Below are 27,402 nucleotides of genomic sequence, written 5' to 3'. Positions count from 1 at the left end.
CCAGTTCACATCTTTCAGCTCCACCTCGAAATCTCCAGTCTGGGTAGACCCAGATTTGCCTGGAGAGGTCCAGACGCTCAACTGGTGGTCAGCTCCTCAGCCTGCAGGCTGCTATGCCCTGGAGCCCAGGCTGGATCACCTACCTCCTGCGCCGCTCCTGCATTGCCCCCTGGGTGCCCCCTCTGGGCATCTGTCTTCCCTTCTCTAGGACGCCAGAGGTTGGATTCAGGGCTCGTTTGGGGTCCTTCTGCCCACAGGGTACTGAATCGCAGTGCCATCTCAAAGGGCTGTTTTGGGGGATCCGACTGGACCGACGTGTCTTGGTTAGGTGCTAGGTGGGCAGCAGGTGCTTTGGCCCTGGAACCACTGTTAGATTCTTGAGAATCTGCTCCAGGCTGGGGGAAATGGGTAAAGGCAGCCACTGAACGTTAAGCCACTAGTCAGCAGAGACTTTGGAGTTCAGGATGGGGCTGCTGACACCTCTGGCTGGAGCAGCATACGTAGACCAGGCCCTGACTCCTGGGGATGCTCTGGGAACTCAGAAAGAAAATAAGTCTTTCATTTATTCTTTCAACAAATATTTATTGACTTTGTATGCCATGCCCTGCCCTCCCCTTTGTCTATTTTGTTTCTCTCAGTGGCATTTGCCCATCTAATGTCCTCTGTATTTCACTTATTAGGGAGTTGATATCTTCTTCCACTGGAATGTGATAGGAGGAGGGGCTAAGGTGGCCTCCAGGGCAAAATTGAGGGGTGCCAAAACCTCTAATCAAGATAACTAAAGCTAACAGTTATTATTTTCTTAAAGATTTATTTATTTTAGAGAGAGAGAGATGGAGTGTGGGAGTGGGTTGGGGGATTGAGGGTGAGGGGGCAGAGGCAGAGGGGGAGGAGAAACATCCTCCTTTTGCAGGGGAGTTCAAGGGGGGAGGAGGGGAAGCTGGATCCTAGGACCCTGAGATCATGACCTGAATGGAAACCAAGACTTGGAAGCTCAACCGACTGAGCCACCCAGGTGCCCTAAAGCTAACTGTTACTATTTGCTGCGTGTTCTGCTGGTAGAGATCAACTCACATGGCCTCTATGGAACACAGTACACCGTCTCTGTCACGATTACAAGCACGTCCTCAGCCCAGCTGTCTCACTTCTAGGCAACGCAATGTAGGTGCAGTGACGCCGCAGGCTGGTTTGTAATAGGGCAGGTCTGGACACACACTAAATGGTCATCAGCAGGGGCTGACGAGCTCTTTATGTTACTGATGTGCCACCACACATATTTTTGGACAACATATATTATTAAGTATATTAATACATATATTAGAATTAATACTATATTAACATTATTAAAACAACATGTATTATTGAGTAAAAAGAGCAAGGTGAATACAGTACACACAGCATGTTGCCATATGTGTACAAAAATAGAAAGAATTTATACTCATTATTGCTTGATCTGCCTAAAATCTCCCTGGAAGGACACACAGTTGTCTGGTTACAGTGGCACCTGCAGGAGGGGAACTGGGTGGCTGGGGACAGGGGTGGGAAAGAGTTTGTTTTTTACTTCATTCTCTTCATAGTTTTTGAATTTTGAGTCATGGGCATATATCATCTGGTTGAAGATTATATACATATGAATCATTATAGATGATATATTTGATCATAAGACCAGTGCCCCATCTGTGATCTGTCATTGACTTGCTGTGTGACTTTGGGCAAGTTTCTTCACCTCTCTGGGCTAAGATAAGAAGCCATGATGGCAAACTCAGGTCTGGGAAGAAGGCAGTCCAGGACAGGAAGTGGGCTTGCCCCGGAGTCTACCCCAACCTCCACCTTCACCTATCCTTGTGAGCCAGGACCTTCCCTGAGGCTTTGCATGCAGTCTCTGTCTCCACTGCAAGCCCGTTTGTCCTCATTTTGCAACTTCAGGTACACACTGAGGCACAGATAATTGAGCTGGTGGAGCTGAGCTGTCCGCTGGCCGATAGAAGATCAGTGCTTCAGGCGTCTGTGCCCACAGCCCTCCTTCAGTCCGCTCACCTCTCTCTTTCTGAGATGTGTGCAAGTGTGCCCTGGGCAAGGCCCACTGCAAGCAGGTCAGGGCATGAGTGTCTGGGGAGACTCCAGAAATAGCACGGAGCCTGGCGTGGCCCTGGAGGATGCCCAGCTGGGTGTCTCTGACCCGGACAGCTGGGCTGAAATCGAGCTGGCCTGCCCTATTGGCTGGCCCCCTCCCTGCTGCCTGGAGCCTTCCTGATCCTCCTCTGGGGCAGGTGAGGGCCTCCCTGTCTCCACCCAAGTCAGGGCCTGGCTTCTGCCGAATGGAAAGAGCGAAGCAGGTGGAAGGAAGGGGTGGGGTGGGGGGTGCAGAATGTCATGAAAACTATAAACGTCGAAGCCACACCTCTTGCCCCCTCGGTGAGGAATAAACAATCACTGACACCTTCTGAGCACTTACTATGCATCAAGTGCTTTATAAGCATGCACTCATTTAATTCCCTCAATTCTATGATGTAAGGTAGTTCCTGCTGCTATTTTTTCCACCTTACAAAGGGAAACTGAATGCAAGAGAGGTTTAGGAGCTTGGACCAGGTTATCCAGGGAAAGAATGCGAATCTGGGGGGTCTGGCTCCAGACTCACTTTCTTTTTTTGGTAAAAAGTATATAACAGAAAATTTAGCATTGCAACCATTTGTAAGTGTACAGTTCAGCGGCAATAAGTACATTAAGTGCAACCCTCACCACCATCCACCTCCAGAACCTTTTCATCTTCCTAAATGGGAACTCTGTACCCATTGAACACCAGCTCCCCATTTTCTCTTCCCCCAGTCCCTGGAAAGCACCTTTCTACTTACTGTGTCTATGGATTTGACTATTCTAGGCACCTCATGTAAGTGAAATTGTACAATATTTGTCCTTTTTCCCCCAGTATTTGTCCTTCTGTGTCTGACTTATGTCATTTAGTATAATGTCTTCAAGTTTCACCCAGGTTGAAGCAGGTGACAGAACTTCCTTCCTTATAAAGGCTAAATAATATTCCATCGTATGTTCATCTGTACATCTGTTCACTGACACTTGGGTTGCCTCCACCTTTGGGCTATTGTGAATAATGCTACAATGGAACATTGGTGTACAATATCTGTTCAAGTGCTTGGTTTCAATTCTATTGTGTATACACGCAGGACTAGGATTGCTGGATCCTATGGTAATTCTTTTTAAAACTTTTTCCTAACCGCCATCCTGTTTCCACAGTGGCTGCACCATTTTATATTCCCACCCAGAGTGCACAAGCGTTCCAATTTCTTCACATCCTCACCAACACTTGATATTTTCTGTGTTTTGGGGTTTTGTTTTTTGTTTTTTTGCATTTTTGCTTGTTTGCTTGTTTTGATATTGGTCGTCTTAATGGATGTGACATGTTATCTCACTGTGGTTTTGATTTACATGCCCCTAATGATGCATGATGCTGAGCATCTTTTCATGTGCCCGTAGGCCAGGTGTGCACTTTCTTTGAAGAAACGTCTGTTCAAGTGGCCCTGCATGCTTCGATTTGTAAACTCTGAGAGAAGTGGGTCAACATTCTGGGTGTATGGTCCTCGCCCAGGAGCTGGGCACTGCAGTATCACATTTTGGTGGCATTTGTCATGCATAGGCTGGGAAAGAGGCACTGTTACAAGTCCTGTTTTACAGTTGGGGAAACCGAGGCCCGGAACAGTTGACTGTCTTACCCCAAGTCTATAGCTAATCACTGGTGGAACTGGGTTTTGAACCCAAGTAGGCTGGTTCCAGAGTCCATGCTACAGAGGGAGCCATGGTGCTGGTGTAGGGAAGGGCACTGTAGGAGCAGACCCTCAAGTGCAAGGGTTTGGACATGATGTCTTTGGAGAAAGAATAGGGCTCATCTAGAAGTGGCCAGGGCCCAACTTGAATGGGGGGTGACATGAGGCTGGAGGGGAGGAGGAGAGGTGAGGGAAGATCTCGGGTGGGACAGGGGGTTGGGAAGAGGCTTGGTACTGAAGGGCCTTGGTCTTTGAAGTGGCCTGGGTTCCAGTCTTGCTACTTAGTCAATGGTGTGCCTGTCTGCTTGGTCACTGGAGGATGAAAATACAGAAATAGGAAACGAGTGATTGATAAGTGAATATCTAAAATGACAAGGTGGGATAATGTGTGGAAGGAAACAACCAGGTGAGAGACTTGGCAGGAGCCTCAGGGTAGCCAGGGAGGCCTCTCTGAGGAAGTGAGACCTGAAGGAGGTGAGCTAAGGGGTTCCAAGCAGAGGACAGATGGTACAAAGGCCCTGAGGCGGGAAAGGGCTTGGTGTGTTCAGGAACAACAGGGAGCTGTGTGGCTGAGCAGAAAAGGCTGGAGATGAGGCAGGAGTGGAGGGCAGGGACTGGATCTGGAAGGTCTGAGGACCAAGTGGGGAGTTTGGCTTTTATTCTAAGGTGATGGGGATCCACAAGTGGGCCAAGCAGAGCAGTGATGAGATATGATTGTTGGGAAAATATTGCCATCTTGCCCCCATTTTACAGCTGAGGAACCTGAGACTCCAAACCACAGCCAGGAATGCTCCCTAAGGTGGCTTCTCCCTCTGGGGCCCAGAGAGGGAGGCTGTAGAGTCTTTTGGTGAGTGGCTGAAGTCCAACACTGAAAATTCTGTCTCTTCCACCTCTCTCCAGTCCGCTAGACCTGCTCCTGGGTTTATATCCTAGTTCTGCCATTTACCTGCCATAGAACCTCTGGCAAGTGGCCCCACCTCTCTGTGCCTCAGTTTTCTCAACTGTAAAATGAACATAATAGGAGTACCTCAAGGTGAGTGTGAGGATTCAATGAGTCAACATATATAAGGAGCTTAGAATAGTCCAGGTGCAGAGAAACACTTAGAAAATTTCTTCCCTATTATGAAAGTGTTAGTGTTCTTTTGCTTTTACTATTATTGTTGCCTAACTGAGCCCTCTTCGTCTAACCCCTGTCCCCATTGTTGCCTCAGTAAGGGCCAGACAGGGACCCAGCAGAACATTGTAGGGGATGATGGTCTTTAGGCTGACCTCTCTCATTCCCCTAAAACCAGGCTCCAGAGCCTGGAGGAGACCTCAGAGCTGACTCACTCCCAGGGGAAGGAGAGTTGTTCTCTGAGTCACTTCCTGTCCCCTCATAGCCCTCCACCCCAGTCAGGGTGCAGCCCCCACTGGGCGCAGATATGGTTTCCCCAGGGCTCAGGACTGAGGCCAGTGGGGCACTTCCTTCTCTGGGCCTCAGGATCCCAGTGGAAACTGGCCTAATCAAATGTGCCACCTGAAGTGACACAGTAGGGCTTGGGTTGGCAGAGGACACAATCATGTCCCTCCCAAGGATTCATTCCTGCAGTGTTGCAGTCTTCTCATCTGTAAAAAAAAGATTAAATAGTTTCTCCCTGGGGGTGGTGGCGGTGATGGTGGGGAATATCCAGAGACTTACAGGAGTATGGTGCCTGGAACTCAAACATTCTAGTTATTACCATTGCTGCCATCATTAGTAAATGTTTATGGCTGGCACAGAGCTTTTACAGGCACTCTCAGACCCTGACCTGACCTGGAAGGTGAGACTCCCCTCACTTGGCAGAATGGAGGGCCTGAGGGGTCCAGCAACCTGCCCAGGGACACAACTGTAGAAAGGGGTGGCCTTGAGGTTGATCTACAGGGAAAGTGCCCAGGTCGGACTCCTCAGGGTGACTTTGGGCAATTGGCTCAGCCTGTCGCAGTCTCAGTATGCCATTAGTCAGATGCGGATAATAGAGTTCACCTCATAGGGGTTGTTGGGAAGATTAAAATGGGTTAATGAATAGCAGGAACAGCACTTTCTCGTGCCTGGCACAGCCGACATTCATGCCGTCATTGCGGCTGTGAGAGCGGGGGACTCAGTTTTGCCATCTCCAGGATGGGCGCACTTGCCCGCGCAGCGCCGGTGGCCAGATGTGCGCGTGTGGCCGGTGCAGCTGGGGGCGGGGGGGAAGGCCCGGCTCGCGGGACAGCTTCCTGGGTAGGACGGGGCAGCTGGGCCCGCGTCCCCGGCGCTCCTGGGCTCAGGTTCTGCCCCCTGCCTGGCTTTCGTTCTTCCCTTTCGGGTAATAACCTGGGCCGGCGGGTTCACCTGCCCAAGGCAGGCCGCCGGAAGTTGCGCAAACGCGTGTTACCTGAGCTCCAGGTGGGCCGGGCCCGGGGAGCGCTCGGTAGCGGCGCGCGCGCAGCCAGGTATGTGCGGGCCCGGGGCGCGGGGTCGGGGCTGGGGGGCTCCCCGGGCACCCCGCCTTCCTCGGGAAGGCGGAGACGGGTCAGGGCTCCCCTTCCGGCCCGGACGAGACCGCACGCTTCGTGCCGTCAGCGCCCGCACTTTACGAGCCAGGTGGACCCGGCCTCAGAGAGGGGCGGCGAGCCACGGAGCCACACAGCGCGCCGGCGGCTGCGGCCTCGGCCGCGGGGAGTCCCCAGGCTTGCCCGGAGGGGGCAGGGCAGGAGCCGGGCCGCGGATCTGAGCTCCCCCAACCCCGAAGGCTGCCTCCGGGGAAGCTGGTGGGAAGGGGGCAAGGCGGGGCTGCCAGCCCGGGGTGGCCGAAGAGGAGCGCTAACGGCTGGCGCTCCGGGGGCCTTTGTGGGTAGCACTTGAAATACGTGGGTGGGGGCGTCGGCGGGGAGCGGCGGCCTCAGGACGAGCCCCACCCGGGGACTGCGACCCGGGGTTTTAACTCGCAGGAGCCGCCACACCTCCTTTTGCCCACCTGTGAAATGGAGCTTATTCTGATCAGTGTAGGCTTAGCCCGCATCACGTGCCTCCTTTGTCTGCGGCTCGGGCTCCGACCGGCGGTTCTGGAGCGTGCTTGGAGACCGCTGCCGGAGGGGGTGGTCTGCGGGGTTGGTTGGGTCGTCAGCGTCGCCCTAAAAATCCAAGGAGCCCAGTTCTTGGAGCGCAGCCTTCTGGCCAGGTGCTGGGAAAGTCCTCGACCTGTTTTACCTCTCATCCCCGCAGAGACCTGGAGGCTCAGGTCTATTTTTAACCGCATCTCAGATAAGGAACCGAGAGCCTAAGAGGCGCAGCTGCTGGAGGGAGGCGCACAGGTGGGCAAGCTGACCAGCGGCCCCCAAGCCGGCGGTGGCTCCTTGCATGTGTCCGGGCCCCCGGGGAGCCCCTGCGACCATCAGGTCGGCCCCAGGGCGTGGGGCTTCTGCCCTGCCCCTGCCCACCTGACCTCCTCCTTCCCTCTGTGTCCCCGGATGGTGCCCGGGAGGGAATTGCCGCCGCCAACGGGTCGGACTGGTTTGGTAGGCGGTGGCCCGAGGAGGTGGGGCAGAGTCTAGTTACCTCCACAGGGCTTGGCAGGGCTGCCTTTCCTGGTAGACCCTTCCTGCCTGAGGTCTCCTTGGGGTCGCTGGAGTGGGGCAGCCTTCCTTTCCCACCACTCCATCCCTTCTACCTGGGCATCAGCTCTGGCTCTAGGCCAACAGCCCCCAAGGTTCTGTTAACTTGCATTGCTGCCTGCCCTTGCAGGGGTCTCAGACTAGGGGCTAGATTGGGGTGGGGAGAGCACATATGCTTGCAGACGTGTTTGCTCCGTCCACACACGTTTTAAAAGTCGTTGTCAGATATGCTAAGATTTAAGAACCTGGTGTGTTGGTGCTCATCTGGATTTCCAGCTTCCTAGCATGTTCCATACCTACCATCTTGGGCACGTATGCCTGCAATACACTGGATGTGTCTCTGGTTTATCCAAGGTCTGCCCTTTCGCACCTTGTCCTCATGGTTGCTGCAATTCAATAGCAGTTTATTGAAACTATTGTGTGTTGAAAAGCTACAGATTCAGTGAGCGAAGAAGACAAACCCCCTGCCCTTATGGAGCTGATGTTGTAGGGGAATGGGAAGAACAAAGAGTAAAATGAAATAAAGGCAATAGATGAGTGAAGTAGGCTTCATATGAATTTGTGTCTTATTTATGGACTCTGGGACCTAGGATGGTCACATCTCTAGTCTCAGTTTCTTCAACTGTAAAATGAGATGATAATGACCCTTCTCACAGGCTTGTTGGAGGATTTCGTGAGACGGTGTCAAATGTCTAGCACACAGGTAGGCATCCCTGCCTTCCCACCCCAATCTAGACTCCTCCTGTCATTCTGGGTGACGATGTGCGGCTTGTCCACTATAGCCTTCTGCTATGGATGAAAATCTCTGATCTGCACTGTCTGCACTAGACTGCTATAGTGGCTGTTGAGCACTTGAAATGTAGTTAGTGTGATTGAAGAACTGAAGCGGAAATTATTATTCAATTTAAGTTTAACGCTAAGGTTGAGTAGTAGCCATTGAATTAGATAACACAGGTGTAGATGGTCTGAATGACAAGTCCTCTTGGGAATTACTGAGATAAAGTCCTCCTCTCATTTTACAGATGAGAAGTTTCAGGACTTGGTCTATGAATTTTCTTCTGGCCCACCTCTGGGAGAGTTGGCAGGGGACACCGTGACTCCAGCCCTTTCTTGGAAAAAGGCCTGGGGCACCAGGTCCTGCTGCTTAGGTGATCATATGGACACGTGTGCACCCAGGTGTGGGCCCCCTTGCCATTGAGTCCCTGTCCTAGCTGTCGGTAGATCCAGGGTCTTCTGGGTGCTCTCCAGCAGGGTCTTGGGATTGTGGTGGGCATTTCTAGCTTCTCTTGGAACAGCATAGCTCAGGGCTGACATTTTAGCTGACAGACATCCATGGATCACTGTGGGCCTGGCACTGAAGTCCCATACTGGAAGTTGATAATTGTCTGCACGTCACTGGGATAGGGGGTGGGGATTTTTTACACTCCTCCCCCACCAGTTCTACTGCTATGCCTGGGGCCTGGCATGTCTAGACGGGCAGCTTCCTGCCTGGGTGGGTAAGAGTAGGAGGTGGTACCAGGTTCCCTGGGGGCAGTCCAGGTGAGGCGTGGGGTTGGAGCCCTTTCTCTGGGTCATCAGGTGCGCCAGCACCTCCCTGCTAGAAGCAAGGGGGTAGAGCTACCAACTTGCTGGGTTCGCTTAATCAGGTCGATTGAGCATCCTGCGCTTCAGTTTCCCTACCTGCAATAATGGGGCTGTTAAGGGGACCACTGAGGTTAAGTTGGCTGGTGCCCAGCATAGGGTCTGGAGCCCACTTTGCTTCCTTTAAAGCGTGCCTTGCCCTGTCTCTTCTGCCCAGGCTGCTTTCCTCTGCCTTCTTTGGCACTTTTTTTTTTTCTCCTCTCTGCCTCCGCTGAGCTTGGTCCTCTGAAAAGGAGGCGCGGATGTGGGTGGGGCCACCCTTCAGGGGTGGCTTTCTGTATGCTGATTGGCTCCCTGTAAGCCAGGGGCGTGGCTATTACCTTTTAATAGGGAAGGCGTCTTCGGCCCTTTCAGTCTTGGCTGAGCCTTTGTCTGAGCGTGCTAAACCTCTTTCTTTCCTCCCCTGCAGCCGTTGCCGGCCTCCAGCTGCCAACTTTCTGCCTGGATCTTTCTCCTCATTTCTCCTGTCTCCTCAGACCGAAGCCCTTGGGGTATGTAACAGTCATGCCCGTGGACACACTGACTCCAGGAGCCCGGGACACCCCTGCCCTACCTTTCCGCCTGCGGACCAAGGTCCCCGGCTACCTGCTCCGGCGGCCAGCAGATGGTGGAGCCCGGAAACCTAGTGCTGTGGAGCGCCTGGAAGCTGACAAGGCCAAGTATGTCAAGAGCCTGCATGTGGCCAATACCCGCCAGGAACCTGTGCAGCCCCTGCTGTCCAAACAGCCACTCTTCAGCCCTGGGACTCGCCGCACCGTGCTCACACCTAGCCGCCGAGTCCTGCCTGGTCCCGGCCGCCGGCCCCAGCTGGACCTGGATATCCTTAGCAACCTCATCGACTTGTGTGACAGTCCCGCATCCCCAACTGAGGCCAGCCGTACCCCTGCACGGACAGAGGGAGCCCACCAGGCACCCCCAGCCACCCCTCCACGCCCGCCACCGAGTACGGCTGCTGTCCGCCGAGTGGATGTCCGTCCCCTGCCTGCCTCACCTGCCCGGCCCTGCCCATCACCAGGCACTGCCACTGCCTCCAGCCCAGCCCGGCCCCCAGGTTTGCAACGCTCCAAGTCGGATTTGAGTGAGCGTTTCTCAAGGGCAGCAGCTGACCTGGAGCGATTTTTTAACTTCTGTGGCCTAGACCCGGAGGAGGCACGGGGGTTGGGTGTGGCCCATCTGGCACGGGCCAGCTCAGACATCGTATCCTTGGCTGGGCCCAGTGCTGGGCCTGGCAGCTCTGAGGGAGACTGCTCCCGCCGCAGCTCTGCCACCGTTGAGGAGCGGGCCCGGGAGCGCGTCCCTTACGGGGTGTCGGTGGTAGAGCGCAACGCCCGTGTGATCAAGTGGCTGTACGGGTTGCGGCAAGCACGGGATACCCCAGCAGCTGAGGGCTAGGCCTTCACTGGACTTGGCATTTGCTACAGGACAGATCTTAGAGGGGCAACTGGCCCCTTGACCTCTTCAGTATCTATTCCCTGGCTTGGGCAGACCAGAGGTTGTTACCTTGTGTGAACCTGGCATGGGGGCAGAACTCAGAGGCTGGACCAGCATCCATCTGGCAAGGACTGACCTTGGAGAGAGTTGCCTCTTGACCTTGGGCCACCTTCTACCCCTCACATGTAGGGGTTTTGACACTAGCCCTGCCTGGTTCTTCTTGTGGGTTTGGATCCAGGGCACTCAGCCTTCTCCACTGAGAGTGAAGGACCAAAGGATCTTACTAGGCCTGTCTACCTAGCGGTTCTGTTTCCTTCTTCCTTGGCCTCTAACCTTTGCTGACTTCCTCTTCCTTTCCCAGTGGGCCCTGGTTCCCTGGGAACTTGGCTGTGGGTGGGGGCAGGGCCGTGGCGGCCTGGCCTACCTAGATGGGTAGACTACAGGAGGGACTAGTAGGAGTCTGTACCACTCTGACTTCCCTCCCGTTGGTTAATAAACACAAATGCTTGTTTTTCAAGTGCTGGGTCATCAGACTTTTTTTGTGTTCACAAGGGAAAGGGGTGGGAGAAGTCTTGGGATAGGGCCTTCCGAATACCATAATTGTTTACCCCAGAATCTGGTGGGGCATGAGGTCAGTGGTGGGTCTGGCCACAGAGTGAGTCTGGGTAGAGCCAGGAGTGAGGTCTTTCCCCTGCATCAGGAAGGGGACCTGCAGGGGAAGAGCTGATGGGGGCATGAATCCTTCCCACTGCTGCCCTGTTCTCAAGGGGGGCAGGAAACTCCACACAAAGTCTGTACACAGGCTTGTAGATTGGGGGCTGTAAGCAGGAGTTCTTAGAGGAAGAGGGACAACTTGGGGCAGACAGCACAGAACAAGCAGCCTTGCCTCCAACTCTGGGTGAGCCTGGGTAAGCCAGTCTCCCTCTCTGGGCCTCAGTGGGAGAGTGGGGCAGCAAGTCCTCAGGGGGCTGGGGGAAGGGGAAGGATGGCTGGCATTGGGCTGTGAGGTCCTCCAGGCTGCTTCCCTGCTGGGAGATGCCCCTGGCCTCTAGTGCAGCCAGGCGAGGGCGGGTCACACAGGGCACACACGGTGAAAGCCTGGGTGGCCTCTGCCCACCCCCGGGGTGGGAGCGGGGAGGGGCTGGGCGGGGCTTCCTCTCCTGCAGGCTGCCTTGGCTGCAGCACTCAGAAACAGGAAGCTCTAATGGGGGCCCTGGTGACAGGTTTGATGTAAGTTTTATTTTAGGCATAAAGAGGAGATTTCCGTTGGGCTGTTGACAAACATCCAGGGCAGCCCAGCTGTTTGTCTGTCTGTCTGTCTGTCTGTCTGTCTGACAGTCTATGGTCAGCCCCCAGGGGATTGGGCTGGGCCTGGGCAGTGCAGGGGAACAAGGGAAACTGGGTTATAGAAAGTGGTGCTCCAGCTCATGAGAATGGAGTCCACCCCCTTCATGATAAGGATGGGGAGACTGAAGCACAGGGGCACCCAGCAGGTCTGACGATGCAGGAGTTGAGTCTCTTGGTCCCCCCTTTAAGGAGTGATGGGGTCGGGAGGGATAATCCCGGCAGGCTCCACAGAGGAGGTGCCCTTTGAGGTGTCAAAGACCAGCTCCTCCAGTCAACCTGGCCTGAATTCTGTGCTAAGTGTTGCCCCTCCCTGGGAGCTGCCAGCACCCCAGAAGCCCAAGTGGATGTGTTGGCTGCATTTAAGATCACAGGACTGGTGGGTGATGGGCCGGGAGAGCCCTTGTTCCTGGAGGAGGTTAAGTTGTAGGTGCAGACCCTTCACACTCACCTCGTCACTGAATCTTCAAGGTGACCTTGCCAGGGTCTGTCTGAGAACAGGAGGGGTCGTGGCTTGGGGGATGACACAGAGCAGGTCTGCATTCCAGCCTGGGGTCACACCCACAGTCAGGGGCACTCTGGCTCCTCTCTTCTTTGTCCTGGGTCCTGGCAGCCTTTCCTCCTGTCACTTTATGGAGCATCTGCTGGGTGTCCAGCTATGAGTATGATAGGTGTGGGTCCTGCCATATTTGGTGGATGTGAGTGGGCAGTTCATCAGCAAACACAGAGTTGTATCATGTGGAGCAGGGACTCCTGCCCTAAGACCAGACCTGTTGCCAGGAGCTGGGGCTGGGGGTGGTCAAGAGGGCACTGGGAGAGTCTGTTGGAAAGAGAGCAGGGAAGCATTCTTGGAAGTGGAGAAGGTGTTTCCGGGTCTCTGGTTCCACAAGGGCTTCCCTTCTACCAGGATTCTGGAACCTATCCGCCTCCCATGTGGGGGATCTGTGGAGGGAGCGGCTGGGGGCCTCTGCCAGCCTTAGGGATCTGTGGGAACAGCCCCTCTATTGTTCTGCCTTTAGTGGAGTGTGAGGGACAGTGAGCATTGAGGGCCAGCAGCTGCTGCCCCATCCCCTGGGGCTGCCTGGCTTCCATAGCAGCGCCCCCAGGCCAGACTGGCCCCAGCTGCCCAGCCCCTAATTAGGCAGAGATGAGATCTGCTCCCAGATCTATTTCCCAGCAGCTAATTATATACACGTGGGCTTGGAAGCCCAGCAATCTGGCTGCTCGCTCCTGTCATGAAGGTGTGATGGGCCCCTGGGAAAGGCACCTGTCCCCGCCTGCCAGGCCTCAGTCTACCCTTTTGGCAGAGGATGGGATGTAGCTAGAGGGCCCTGTTCCTTTCCCTGGTGAAATGGTTCTGGTTCTGGTTCTGCTACAGAGGCATTCAAGGGGACCAGGGAGAGGAGACACCCATCCTGCTTGACACCCTGTGTCCAGGGCAGCAAGGAGCGAGTGAGGAATTAGTCTACCGGGCCCTGACTCTAGATCTCAGGGTAGGTGAGGACATATACAAGAGTATGGTGATAGCTGCCCCTCAGGTAGACATGCATGTAGGCTTAGAGTTGTGTGGGTCTTCCCAGGTCCAAGACAGAACACCCCATTCAGGTTTTTTTTTTTCAGATAGTGCATTCATATATTTACCCCAGCACTTTATTAAGAAAATTTTCAAACTTAAAGAACACTGGAAAGAATGATACAGCAAACACTTACATATCCACCTACTGGATGCTCAGTTCTTACTATTTTGTTAAATTTGCTCTACAGGCATCTATCCATCTATACATCAATTAAGACAACCTATTTTTTGAAGCTTTACAAAGTAAGTTGCAAACATCAGTACACTTCCCCTTAAAGGCACTTTAGCATGCATACCACTAGAGCTCCATTAGAGCCCAATATTTGTTTATGATTCTTTTTTCCCCCTGTGTGTATGTAAAATTTATATCTGGTGAGACACACAGATCTTAAAGGTACCCTTTGCAGAATTTAGACAAATGTATACTGTTTCCCAAACTCCAGCCAGGATATAGAGCAATGCCATAACCATGGAAAGTTCCCTCATGTTCCATGTCTGTCAATTCCTGTCCCTAGCTCATGGATACATCTATGTATCTGTATAAATTAAATAGTACTAATAAGAAACATTTTCTCGCTGTGTCCTTCCCACTCCTGATCCGTTAAACAGCCACATTCAACTCTTTTAACTATTTCTTCTGGTACTTTCTTCCATATTTTTAAGTAAGATGCTTTCTTGTGCTTTTCTGGATTAATTTTAGCAAATATTGCCTTGAATTTCTGGTCTGATGTCTTCACAGTGTCGCTTCTGTAACCTCACTGCCTGGATTTGAATCCCAGCCTTTACCCTTCCTGGCCATATGACCACAGGCAAGTGACTTAACCTCCTTGTGCTCAGTTTCCTCACTTGTAAAATGAGAGTAATAAGAATATTTGAGCTATTGGATTGTTATGAGGATTCAACATGTAAATGCCTAGAATAATGCACCAGAATAATTATTCTGGCTGTGGTAAAAAATGTTTTTTTTATAATTATTATTATCAAGGAGGGATTAACTTTTCTCACCCTCCTATCCTTTCAATCTACATTTATTACAATTTTCCATTAAGTGAATATTTAGTGTTATTTATATTGTAACTATGCAAATATTGTTTCCTGCCAAGCCAAATCGCATATGACAGTTACATTTCCTTTCTTGTGAAACTCTTGGTTTTCCCTGGAGTTACTATCAGCCTTGTTTTTCAGTCCTGTGGTTTCCTCATAACCAACTCATCCTTAATTCTCTGACATCTTCAGTGTCCCCATAGTTATACACAGAAAGTAATGTATTGGTTCCAACTTCCTTCCTGAAACTCTTCAAGTGATCTTTAACACCACCCCCACTTAAAAAAGAAGTATGACCAATTTTTAAAATAGAATATCAAGCACATGTACAATCTGTAATATAAGCATTTGTGAGCATCCCCTGCATGTCCCTGCTGGTGGGTCTCTAAGAGGGATAAAAACTGAAGCTGTGACCCCCACTGCCAGGCCTTTCTATGTACCCATGAGGATCTCTCAGCACCATCTGTTCACTGTGCCAACCTCTGGCTCATTTTGCGCTTTTACTTTATGTATCCCTTTGTTCAACTAAAGGCTGCTGAGTCCTTTTCCATGCCCTATATTGTGCTGGACAGCACCAGGGATGTAGAGCTTGGGTATTGTTGACTTACCCATTCCCAGAATATATTTACATTGACATGTGAACCTGAATAGTGGTCTGAATAGAGGTGTGTGTGGGGTTGGGTGATGGCTGGGAATATCTTCTGCAGGTGACCTGTAAGGGGTATGTCTATGTGGGTGCTGACAGATTACCTGTAGGAGGCCATTTACATACACTTCGTGCATATGTGTATGTGTATGGGTGTTGTCTCCACAGTGTATATTCACCGATTATGTGTATTAGTTAGTTTTTGCTGCATAACAAATCTCCCTAAGCCTAGTGGCCTAAGACAATTTATTTGTCCACAATTCTTCAATTGGTAATTTGGACTGGCCTCAGCTGGGTGGTTCTTCTGGTCTTACCTAAGCCCACTCATGTGGTTGCAGTCAGCTGGTCTCAGAGGGCTTCATCCACATGTCTGGCAGTTGGCAGGCTGGGGGGTGCTTCCAGTCACCTCCATGAGGTTCACCCCCATGAGGCCAGCTTGGGCCCATTCACATGGTAATCTTGGAGTACCACGTTGAGCAAGAGAAGACAAGCAAGCTCCAATGCACACAAGCTTTGGAAAGACTCTGCTTGTGTTGTGATTACTAATGTCCCATTGGCTAGACAAAGTGATGTGGCTGAGTCAGATTCAAGGAGTTGAGAGATAAACTCCATCTCTTAGTCACATTGCAAAAGGGCATGAGGACAAGCGTGGAGGAATGATTACAGCCATTTTTCAATTTAGCATGACCTATGTGTGCCAAGGGAAAGTACCCAATTGTGCAATCAGAGAAACCTGGATTTCTTGGTGCTGCCTCCTACTTACTATCTGTCCTTGGTCAAGCTACCTCACCTCTCTGAGCTTCACAAACTGGATGAAAGGAGACAATCTTTGTAAAGTGCCTGTGCCATTCATTTGTTCATTAATGTAACACATATTTGTTAGCGTGAGGCACACCCTGCGACACCATAGTGAGCGAAATTAACCAGAACACCCGCCCTTGGAAAGCTCAGTCTTGGTTAAGGACAGATCTTAATTGGCCATCCCAATAATTTTATGGTCACTGAAATTAGGTCCTGGAAGGAAGGAGGGATTGCTGACTTGACCAGGGAGGTTTAGAAGCCTGAGCTATTTGAGCTGAGATATGAAGGATAGGTGGGAGTTAAACAGAAGAGGGGATAGGAATGGAAAAGCATTTCAGATTGAAGGAACCATTTGTGCAAAGGCCCTGTGGTGAGGGTAGATTCTAGAAACAGAGAGAAGGTGAATGGGGCTGAACCTGGAGTACAAGGGCCAGACCATGGAGGGTGATGAGAGCCTTTGAACAATGTGAGGGTCGATCTTGCTAGACAGACTGAAATGAAACCCATAGGTCTAACTATGCTTTACACGGCCATCATGACCTGTATTCCTGTTACCTTTCTCACTTCCCCTTTACCTACTCTCTATAGCCACCCTGCCTCCATGATGTTCTGGGAACACATCAGACACATTCCTACCTCAGGGCCTTTGCACTTGCTGCTTCCATTGCCAGTGTGTATCCTACCCCAAATATCCATATAACTCATTCTCTTACTTCATTTTGGTCTTTGCTTACATGTTACCTCCTCAGAGAGACCTTCTCTGACCCACCCACTTACTGCCCTCTCTACCTAAACCATTAGCATCCAGAAGTCACTGGTTCCCTATCCTGGTTTATTTTTCTTGCTAGAAAAAATACATATCAGCCCCTGACTCACAGTAAACAGAGGCCATGTGACCTATTTCTTGCCTCTGTCTCTTACTAGAACGCAGCTCCAGGAAGCAAGGATTTGACTTAGGCTACGGGTCCCTGGGAGCAGTAAGTAGGTAGTCCACAAATATTTGTTAGATGAAAGAAAAAAGGAGTAGAGGAGTGAGCGAATGGCATCTAGGAAGGAATTGGCTTCTGGAAATTAGGATGTCTGGGTTCAAGCCCCAGTTGGGTGACCTTGATAACTATTAACCTTTCTGTTCCTTGGTTTCCCTGGCTGTGCTGTGCGGCATTTTGGTCTCCAGGCAGGTTCTGTGGAGGCAACAGGGCCCTGTGGAGGAGGAAGGGAGCTGGAGCCCTCTCCCTGGCCCTCCTGGGGATGAAAATAGCCTAGTCCAGCCTCTAGGTTGGCCCCTACCCTGACTATGGCATCTAGCTGGAGCCAGGGGGCTCTGTCTGGAGCCTGCCAGCCTGGCGCTGGGCTGGGATCGCAGCTTCCTGACAGCTGGGCCAGGCAGCCCCGAGAGGTTCTTAAGGGCAAACCGGGCCTGTTGGATGTCCCCAACCCCCCTCCCCACCTATCCCTCCTCCCTCAGAGTCCACTGGCAGGCTAAATCCCTTAATCCTCTACATGCTTGCAGCCTTTGCAGCTCACAGAACTTTTTCTTGGTCTGTGTCTAATTGCACCCTGCACAGTAGGGGCCTTACCATTGGGGACACTGAGGCTCAGAGAGGACAGCTGCCTCATTGGAGGTTACAGGCTTGCACGTAGCGCAGTTAGTAATGGAACCCAGGTCTGGCCCAGTCCTGCCCTGCCAGAATGTGTGTGTGTGTGTGTGTGTGTGTGTGTGTGTAAGCACGCATGTGTGCTTATATGTGTGTGCTGGGGGTGGCATGACTGCCATTGGGCTTTATTACCTGTCCCCTTCCTTCACTGCTAGCCCCTGGGTCTCTGGTCTTTAATTAGGGGTGGTGGTTAGTATCACCTAAAGCCAGGCTCCAGGGTTCAAATCTCACCCTCCTAACTACTTCCTACCTGGACTGTTGGGTCTCCCCATTCCTCCACCTCTGTGTCCATCATGAGGATAAATTCCTTAATCCTGGACATTATCAGGCCTAACTTTATGCGTTGACTAATTTAAAAAATTAATTAGTTGCCAGTTTTAAGTATTTAAACCATTGGAAGAACCACATCAACAAACCAACTAATGCACATCTATGAGGCCCCAAGCACCTACTGTGTGTCCAGCACGGAACAAAGTTCTCATTCCTGGCAGAGAGTGCCACTGTAAAGTGGACTTCAAAGGAGCCTCAGGAAAGTGAATCCATGTACCAATGTCACATGGCCAGGGAGGGCAGAGGCAGAGAGGGAGGTGAGTGGGGGGTTGTCGAGACCCCAGCATTCACCCCCACCCCCCGGGCTCCTTGAGATCCAGTAGTGTTTATTCAGGCAGGTGTGTCACTCTGTGTCTGGGTCTTGGTGTTCTTCTTGGCAAAATGGGGTGGGGCAGTGTGAATGGAGAGGGCCTGCCCCAGCCCCAGGCGCAGAGGGGCTTGGTCCAGCCCATGAGTACCCCCGCACCCCAAATGTGGGCTCAGTGGGACCAAAGCTTCCAAGTTCTCATGAGAATCAAGATCTCAAAAATCAGGGACACCTCAGTGGCTCAGTGGTTGAGCATCTGATTTCGGCTCAGGGCATGATCCTGAAGTCCCGAGATCGAGTCCCACATCGGGCTCCTTGTGGTGAGCCTGCTTCTCCCTTTGCCTGTGACTCTACCTCTCTCTCTCTGTTTCTCATGAATAAATAAAATCTTTTAAAAAAATCTCAAAAATCAGTAGGTAATTCTCTCATTGCTTAAATGTGGGTAAGTCACTATTTACATGTAAAAATACCCCTGTACAAAGTGTATATAATGTTATTTATTTCGTCATTATTTGTAACAGCGAACAATTGAAAACAGCCATCAGCGAGAAGTGGGTGAACCCACTTGGTCCCAGCCACACAATGGAATCCCAGGCAGCCACAGAAAAGATGCCGTGAGTGTTTGTGACGTGGGATGGCAAGATGCCTGGTTTGGTGAACGAGCAAGGTGTAGGACGGCATGCACGGTGTGCTACTGTTTTTGGAAACTGGAATAGCTGTCCACGTACTCTCCTGCTGGCATAAACTCTCCCTGGAGAGTTACACAGTGAGCACTGCATGGTGGCTGCTGTGGGGGAAGCAGCTGGCTGGAGGCAGAGGTGGAGGGGGACTCACGTCCGCACTTTTGTAACTTTTGAATTTTGAACCCTGTGAATGTGTTACCTATGCAGAAGAAAAGAAAGAAGTTTAAAACAGGGAAATACAGCAGAAACAAGACATCTGAAACAGAAAGACATCAGACCTGCACGTCTAGTCCCTATCCCCTCGCCTAGAGTAACCACAGGCCACATTCTGGGTTTTGCCCAGCTTCATTTTGTGGCTCCACCCTCTACGGTAATATTTTGGTTTCCACACGCACAGCGCCCACGGGAAACGCCAACCAATGGGCATCAGGTTCTGAGCTGGGCAGCCTTCCAGGGTTGGTGGTGGGTATGACACAGCTCCAGGATGGCGTTGTCCAAATACCTGAGTGATGACGCAGCCCCGGATGGAATGATGACACTTCCCACAGTCTCACAGGCCCTACTGGTCTGGTGTTTGTCTGGCAGCTTCCAGGTGGGTGTGTGGATACTTTCAACAGCCATTCCCATTAACTAGCTCTGAGCCTTCAGGGACTAAATCCATCCATGTGTCATCCATCCATCTATTTATCCATCCATCCATCCATCCATCCATCCATCAGTCCGTCCATCCATCCATCCATCCATCCATCCATCCATCCATCCATCCATCCAATATTTAGTAAGTACCTACAATATGCTCCGTACTCTTCAAGGCACTGAAGATAGAGCAGAGAACAAAACAAAAGTTCCTGCTCCTGTGCTGTTGACATTCTAGTGGGGAGAAAAACAATGCATGCAAGGGTGGAAATGTGCTGGAGAAAATGAAGCCAGAAAGAGAATTGGGGTGGGGGGATTCTAGGTTTTTTTCTTTTCTAATGATATATAATCGACATACAACAATGTTGACCCATTTTGGATATGTGGTTTGATGAAATTTGACAATTATATACATCTGTGTATCCACCTCTACAGATGGGTTCTAAAGATTTCTACCATCCCAGAAAGTTCCCTCCTGCCTCTTTGTAGTCCATCGTGACTCCCACCCCACTTCCCATCTGCGAAACTGCTGGTCAGTTTTCCTTCATGAAAAAGGATTGGACTTGTCTTTTCTGTGGTTCCTGGAGATGGCATCTAGCTTCTTTCACTCAGTGTAATACGTTTGTGATTCACCCATGTTGTTGTGCGTCTGTCTCTTTGTATTGCTGAGTAGTCTGTGGTACAAATGACGACCAATGTTTTGTCTATTCATCTAGCCTATTGATGGACATCTAGGTTGTTTTCACTTTTTGGCTTTTAGAAATAAAGCTGCTATAAACATCCCTGTACAGATCTTTGTGTGTTCATATACTTGCATTTCTCTTGGGCAAAGGCCTAGGAGTAGAGTTGCTGGGCCTGGTGGTAAGTGTATATTTAACTTTATTAGAAGCATAGATTGTGCTTTTGTTTTTTAATTTTAATTTTTTATTTTTTAAAGATTTTATTTATTTATTTGAGGGAGAGAGAACATGATCAGGGGGAGAGGGAGAGGGAGAAGCAGGCTCCCTGCTCAGCAGGGAGCCCGACCCCAAGATCATGACCTGAGCCACCCAGGCATCCCGGATTGTGGGCAGGCTTCAGCAACCAGATACCATTTCAGTAGAGACTGGAAAGAGGCAAGGGGAGCCTCATGGATAAGACTGTTGTCAGCAGAGGAACTGGGCAGAGGATGTACCTGCTGTGTTTGAGGAACAGCGTGGAGGCCAGGATGGTGGGAATGAAGTGAGGGAGAGAGGGCTAGAATGCAGGGTCAGTGTGTAACAGGGCTGGATGGGCTGAGGCCTGTAGGTCATGGTGAGGACGTTGGCTTTTACCCTGAGAACCCATGGGAGGTTTCTGAGCAGAGGTGGGACGGGATCAGACTTGTATTTGAACATCTTCTCCCATGTCAGGCTGCTGAGTGGAGAATGGGCTGCAAGCAGTAAGGGAAGAAGTAGGGAGGCCAATGAGGAGGGTACTGCAGCAGTCCTGGCCGGAGATGAAGGAGCCAGACTGGGCTAGAGTGGGCAGAGGGTGAGGATGGTCAGATTCTGGGTCTGCTCAGAAAGTGGAGCCAACAGGGCAAGTATTGGATGTGGGAGGTGAGGGAAAGGGGACATGAAGGGTGATGGAATCTGAGGTGCCCTCTAGGAGCTGAGAGTGACTCCTGCCCCAGCCAGTAACCAGCAAGGAAATGTATGCCTCAGACCGGCAACCACAAGGACCTGAACTTTGCTGGCCACCCGAATGACCCTGAGCCTTCACAAAGGAACAAAGCCCAGCTGACTGCTGGATTTCAGCCTGGAGAGACCCTGAGTAGAGACCCCAGCTATGCCATGCCTGGACTTCTGATCTACAGAAACTGTAAGGTTGTGGTTTTTGGTGATGATGTTTGTGATAATGTTTACTCAGCAATAGGTGACTGATACAAGCATCCTAGAATCCTACAATTTCAGAGCTAAAAAGGTCCTTAGCAACCATGAGTCCAACCTTCTCATGTATAGATGGGGAAACTGAGGCCCAGAGAACCACTAGCACTTCAGCACTGGTTCTTGCAAGGAGATGCCATTAGGCAGCAGAAGCTGCCCCAGCATTAGAGGCCCCACCAGGCCCAGCCTCTTGTCTCCTGGGAGGCTGCGGTACTAGCCCCTCTGCCAACACCTCCCCCGTCAGGGCACTGGCCCCCCAGAGAGCCGGCTGCTGGCCACCCACTGAATGCCCTGAGCCCCTGGGGCAGCAAGCTCAGGCAGGCTCTCTGCTAGGCCAAGCCAGATGGCCAGGAGGCAGAGCTCTCACCCCCACAGCAGAACAGGACTCAAGGGAGCGGAAGCCAGGCCCAAATCTGAGATCCCAGGTGAGAAGGACAAAGCACAGGCTTAGGTCAGAGGGACTATGGTTAGGATCCAAGCCCTGCTACTCACCAGCAACAGGACTCTGGTCAAGGGGTGCCTCTTTGCTGAGCTGCAGTGTCCAATCTGTAAACTGGGAGCAGGAATGCTCTCCTCCAGATAGTCCGTGAGCTAAGGTACATGAAACTCTTGATGGGGGCACTGTAGATGCACAAGTACATGCCCCCAAACTCTACCTTCTTGTGAGCCTTGATTTCCCCATTTGCCAAATGATCTTGTGCCCTAAATGTGTTTGGGAGCCCTTGTAGCTCTAAAAGTTGGCCATTTTGGGATTCAAATGCTGGTTCTGCCTCTAACTAGCTGTGACCTTGGATAAGTCACTTAAGCCCTCTGAGCCTTAGTCTTCTCACCTGTAAAATGGAGCTAGTCATCATTCCTACCATTACATGAAATCATCATCATCATTTTTGTTCTGAGTGCCTGCTGGAAGGGGCAACAGGTTAGAGACTGAAGTTTAGTTTCCTTGGAGCCAAAAATTTGTGGGCTGGGCCAGGCCTGCTTATATTCTGGTCAAACAAAACTCATTCTTCCCCCCCCCAACTCTCTGGCCCTGCACCATCTAAAAGCAGTCCCCAAGTATCACAGTGTTTATAAATGCTAAACCCCCAGGCAGGTTTTGGGAAACAAAAATGCACATCCATTTCTGTTCCCAGTTCTGGGAATTGCCTCATTTTTCTCTAGAGGGTTAGCAATAGTTTTGTGCAAATGCTTGGAGGTGAGAATGTGTGTCATAGGCACAAATCAGTGGACATCACTGCAATGTCCCCACTGACCACGTTTGAATTAAGCCTGCTGGCCTCTCTCACAACTGACTTCCTGATGGTACAGACACCTGACTGCAGGCTGGGCAGGTCAGAGTCTCTCCTGGGAGTTTGACATTCAAATGGAAGGCGTAAAAAAAAAAAAAAAAAAAAAAAAAAAACAAATGGAAGGCGTACAGACAGAGGGTGGTTGGAGATGTGTCATCCTGGCCAGTGCCTTAGAGAGGACAGCCACAGGCTCTGCCACTGGGGCCCCTACAGATACCTGAGTAGTCATGCTGGGGGCTTGTTCTTTCCTCATTCTGGGGACTCCTTCCTGTAAATCCACTGCTGGGCTTCTTGGTTAGTCACTTTCTGATGTTTGTCACCTAACTCCCCTTGGCCAATGTGGTGACTGAGGGGGACAGAGCCTTAGTGGGTGTTGAGGGCAGACTGTGGGATGGAGTGGTAACCCCTCTGGTCCATGCAGGTAGTTTGGGGTACTTCTGTGCAGAAAGAGCACTGGAATCAGAGTCTGGTTCTTCACATGTGACTTTAGGCAAATCATTTAGCCTCCCTGTGTGGTCCAGTGGGATGGAACCAAGGGACACCTCGAGGAGCAGATGGGGAAACAGGACCAGAGAGAGGGAGAGCTTTACTTAGAGCCACACAGCAGGTTTAGGACAGACACTGGAGAGCTCCTGGGTCCCTCAAATCCCAGCCCTGAAGGGGAGCAGTTCTTGGAGTAGGCAGCTCTTCCGTAATTAGTAGCAGAATCTGTTTCCCCCAGACGAACCTCAGGCCTGCCAGTAAGTCACAGATCACAAGTAATTGTCACATTTGGCTCTGCAATAGTGTCAATGTCCCATTTGGTTGCCAAGCAAACTGATTCCGGAGAGTGACAGGGGCTTTTCCAATGTCACACCACACGTTCATGGCAGAATGATCTGAGCCAGATCTGAAATGCCATCTTTTTTTTTAAAGGTTTTATTTATTTATTCATGAGACACATAGAGAGAGGCAGGGACAGGCAGAGGGAGAAGCAGGCTCCCTGCTGGGAGCCCAATATGGGACTTGATCCCAAGACCCCAGGATCATGACCTGAGCCAAAGGTAGACGCTCAACCACTGAGCCACCCAGGAGTCCCAAATTCCCATGCTTTTTGCTCTAAATCAGTGTTTTCAAGCTGATATATGGGGACTTATGAGGATGGTGGTTAAGGAGTTCTCTAGAGGGATTTTTAAATTGTTTGATTTCATTTTGGTGATAGCCCTAGAAATGTAACTCAAGCATCTCATGTATCATCTGCATGGCCACAGGTGAGTCCTACCTGAGATTGTATTTGGGCTTGAGATCACGTTGGCACCATGGAATAACATTTACTGAGAACTAATTTGGGGCCGGGCACTGTTCTTTGCACTTTTCATGTAGCAGTCATTTCACCCTCACAACAACCCTATAAGATAGGGACTATTTATCCCCATTTTACAGATCAGGAAGTTGAGGGACAGAGAGGTTATGTAACTTACAACAAGGTCAACAGCGAGCAAGGGGCACAGCCAAGATTTGAACTCAGGCTGAGTCCAGAGCCTGTGATCTTGACTGCTGTGCTCTACCACTGTCGCCAGGTCTGAGGGGTGAGAAGAGGGCAGAGATGGCTTTGATATGTAAAGATGAATTCCTGCTAAGTGAAGGCCAGATGATGCAGAGGTAGAGGGTGGGAAGGAATTTTCACTGTGGGTGAAATAGAGCCAGGTAGTGGGAGAATAATGTCATTGGCACATGGAGTTGGGCAGTAGCATGTGACGAACCCACAGAAATGGCAGCATGGCTGAGTGTCCCACATTCACACTGCAAGTGGCAATTCAGGTTTAGCAAAGCAACATCATCCTTATTGCTGAATTAATGTTGTTACACTGACGCTGTGGCAGCATCAGTGCCTCCATAGTTAAGGCCGTGGGCTTAAGAGATATGACTTCTGGGGGCAAATCCTTGCCTGGTCCTCACACTATGGGCAAGTCCCTCGATTTCTGTAAAGTTCATTTTTTTCCTCATCCCTAAATGGAATTCTAAGAGCACCTGAAAGGCTGCCAGTTTCCTATGGAATTCCCTTCTCTCCTTTTTCTTTGTTGACCAAACCCTGATTTTATTTCAGTTGCAATGTATACAGTTAGAAGACTACATTCTCTTTTTTTATTTTATTTTTATTTATGATAGGCACACAGTGAGAGAGAGAGAGAGAGGCAGAGACACAGGCAGAGGGAGAAGCAGGCTCCATGCACCGGAAGCCCGACGTGGGATTCGATCCCGGGTCTCCAGGATCGCGCCCTGGGCCAAAGGCAGGCGCCAAACCGCTGCGCCACCCAGGGATCCCCGAGAAGACTACATTCTCAACCTCTCTTGCAGCTACTGATGGGCAATGGTTCGAAGTTGTTAGGTGAGGTTTCTGGGAAATATCCTTGGAAGACACTGATGCAGCTGGTAGAAAGCCGACTCGCCCTTCTTTCTCCTTCTTCCTACATGGGACTCAGGCATTATGGCTGGAGCCCCAGCAGCCGTTTTGGATCCAGAATTGATCTTGAGGATGAAGCCACAAGGTAAGAATGAAGCAACGCGAAACTAGAGAGAATGGGAGATGTTAATCATACCGTAGACCATAGAGACTGCATCAGTCCTGGCCTGGATTTGTCTTTCAGACTTCTTTTTTAATACACTTTTAATTTTTTTACAATAGCTTTTGATTCACACAATTATTGCAAAGATAGCACAGAGTTTCTATGTAGCCCACATCCAGTTTCCTCTATTATTAGCATCTTATACTGGTATGGTACCAATTAAAACCAATACTGTTACATATTATTAACTAAAAAAAATTCCATACTTCATTCAGATTTCCTCAGGTTTTCCTAAATGTCCTTTATTTCTGTTTTAGGATCTTATCTAAGATACCACATTATATTTAGTTGTCATCTTTTCTTAGGCTTTTCTTGGCTATGACAGTTTCTCAGGTTTTTTGTTTTTGTTTCTGATGACCTAGACAGTTTTGAGGAGAAATGGTCAGGTATGTTGTGCCTGGTTTGTCTGAAGATTTTCTGACGATTAGACCAGAAGAATGTGTTTGGGGAGGAAGACCTCAGAGATAAAGTGGCTATTCTCACATCCTCTCAAAGGTAGATACTGCCATCATGACTTATTAGTATGAACCTGAACTTTGATCACTGTCAGATTCTCTACTGTAAAGTCACTCTTTTTTCTTTCTTTCCATGCAGTGCTCTTTGGAATCAGGTCACTATGTGCAGCCCACACTAAGGCGTGGGGAGTTTTTTTTTCTCTTTCTTAAGGGTGGAGTATCTTACATAAATTACTTGGAATTTTTCTGCACAAGAGATTTATTTTATCTATCTATCATCTATCTATCTATCTATCTATCTATCTATCTATCATCTATCCATCTATCTACTAATTTACTCAATCATTTATTTGATACAATAAATATCATATCTGAATATATCCATGCTTCAGAATGGACTCAGAGATATTTACTTTATTCTTTGGGTTATAACTCAAAACAACTTTATGTTTTCGCTCAAATTGTTCCAACTTTGGTCATTGAGGTTTTTTCCAGTTGGCTCCCCAGAGTTTTTGACATGAGAGGAAAACAAACTGAGGTAGGTATTTTACAGTAGTGATCTCGAATACCTCCCATTCCTGTATACTCACCCCTCTTGCAATGTGATTTTGCAGCTTCCCTCATCAATATCTGAGTCCCTGGAATCCGGGCTGAGCCTTGTGACTTGCTTTGGTCAATGAGAAAAGGTCAAAGCTTGAAAAGGCCTTGCGCATGAGGGCTTACTGCTCCAGGGACTCGGGACTCTGAGACTACCATGGGGGCAACCCGGCCAGCCTTAGAAGATGAGAGGGTATGTGGCCCAATTACCTCCACTCCCCTTGCCTATAGCCAGCAAGCAGCCACAGGAGGGAGGCCTTTCACCACAGCTGATTGCAAATGGGAGATGGACACAAGCTGTTTCCACTGAGCCTGGTCCAGACTGCCAACCCACGGAGTCATGAGCAAATCCTTTGTTAGTTAAAGTCCCATGCATAATGGAGGACTTACAGAAACCACTTTCTTTTGTAAGTCTATGGCTTTTGAGTTTTCTGTTACATGATGTTGAACCTGACCCTATATGGACACAGAATTGATTTCATGGGAGATGGTGAAATATGAATGAGTGAGACAGGATTAGTACATATAATTGTTTGGATGGATTAATAATGACAATAATAAGTATTTTTGTAGTGTGTTAGTATTTAATTTGTAGTTTTGTCCCAAATTTTAGCTGTTTGAGAACTGTGTTCAGATTTTTTCTTTTCTTTAAGTATGCTCCACACCCAATGTGGGGCTAGAACTCAACATTGAGATGAAGAGTCATACTTTCTACCAACTGAGCCAGCTAGCTACCCCCAGTTCTTTGAGAACTATAAGCATAAGGAGCCGAGAGCCCATTTTATGAGTATACACAAACAAGTGTTTCTCTGTCCATGTCCACCAGCTGACCACCACTGGGAGCGCCCTGGGAGTCAGGCAAGTTGGGCCGACGACTCATTGCAGCAAGAGAGAATGCACACTGTGGGGAGCTCTGAGGTGTCTAAGGAAGAGCGTGTAGGAAAAGGCTTCTAAGGGGCACCTGGGTGGCTCAGTGGTTGAGCATCCGCCTTTGGCTCAGGTCGTGATCCCAGGGTCTTGGATCGAGTCCCACATGGGGCTCCGTCTCAGGGAGCCTGCTTCTCCC

The 27,402-nt window shown here is 50.3% G+C and overlaps 2 protein-coding genes across 12 annotated transcripts in view; one reads left to right on the top strand and one right to left on the bottom strand.

Annotated features, from left to right (window-relative positions):
• Window positions 1-20,270, top strand: part of FAM110A (family with sequence similarity 110 member A) — a 146,234-nt gene extending 125,964 nt beyond the window's left edge. For 2 of the 11 annotated variants that reach the window (XM_049100195.1, XM_025469589.3), the window contains exon 2: window positions 9,439-10,977. In XM_049100195.1, the coding sequence (XP_048956152.1) occupies window positions 9,439-10,421 (983 nt within the window). In that variant the 3' untranslated portion in view covers window positions 10,422-10,977. Of the gene's footprint in view, window positions 1-6,015; window positions 6,228-6,642; window positions 8,092-8,410; window positions 8,565-9,438; window positions 10,978-18,684 lie in introns of those variants that run through there. The other 9 variants (XM_049100196.1, XM_049100197.1, XR_004808903.2 and 6 more) reach the window with 9 other exon arrangements.
• Window positions 20,271-24,827: 4,557 nt separating this feature from the next.
• ANGPT4 (angiopoietin 4) overlaps window positions 24,828-27,402 on the bottom strand; it is a 59,492-nt gene continuing 56,917 nt past the window's right edge. The window contains exon 10 of the mRNA XM_035705562.2: window positions 24,828-25,228. The gene's annotated coding sequence lies outside the window, so the exon portion shown is untranslated. The remainder of the gene's footprint in view (window positions 25,229-27,402) is intronic.

The sequence above is a fragment of the Canis lupus genome, chromosome 24 (genome assembly GCF_003254725.2).
Source record: "Canis lupus dingo isolate Sandy chromosome 24, ASM325472v2, whole genome shotgun sequence".
Lineage (NCBI taxonomy): Eukaryota > Metazoa > Chordata > Mammalia > Carnivora > Canidae > Canis > Canis lupus.
Note: the sequence above shows the minus strand (reverse complement) of the source record. Positions and strands in the feature narration are given on the sequence as shown.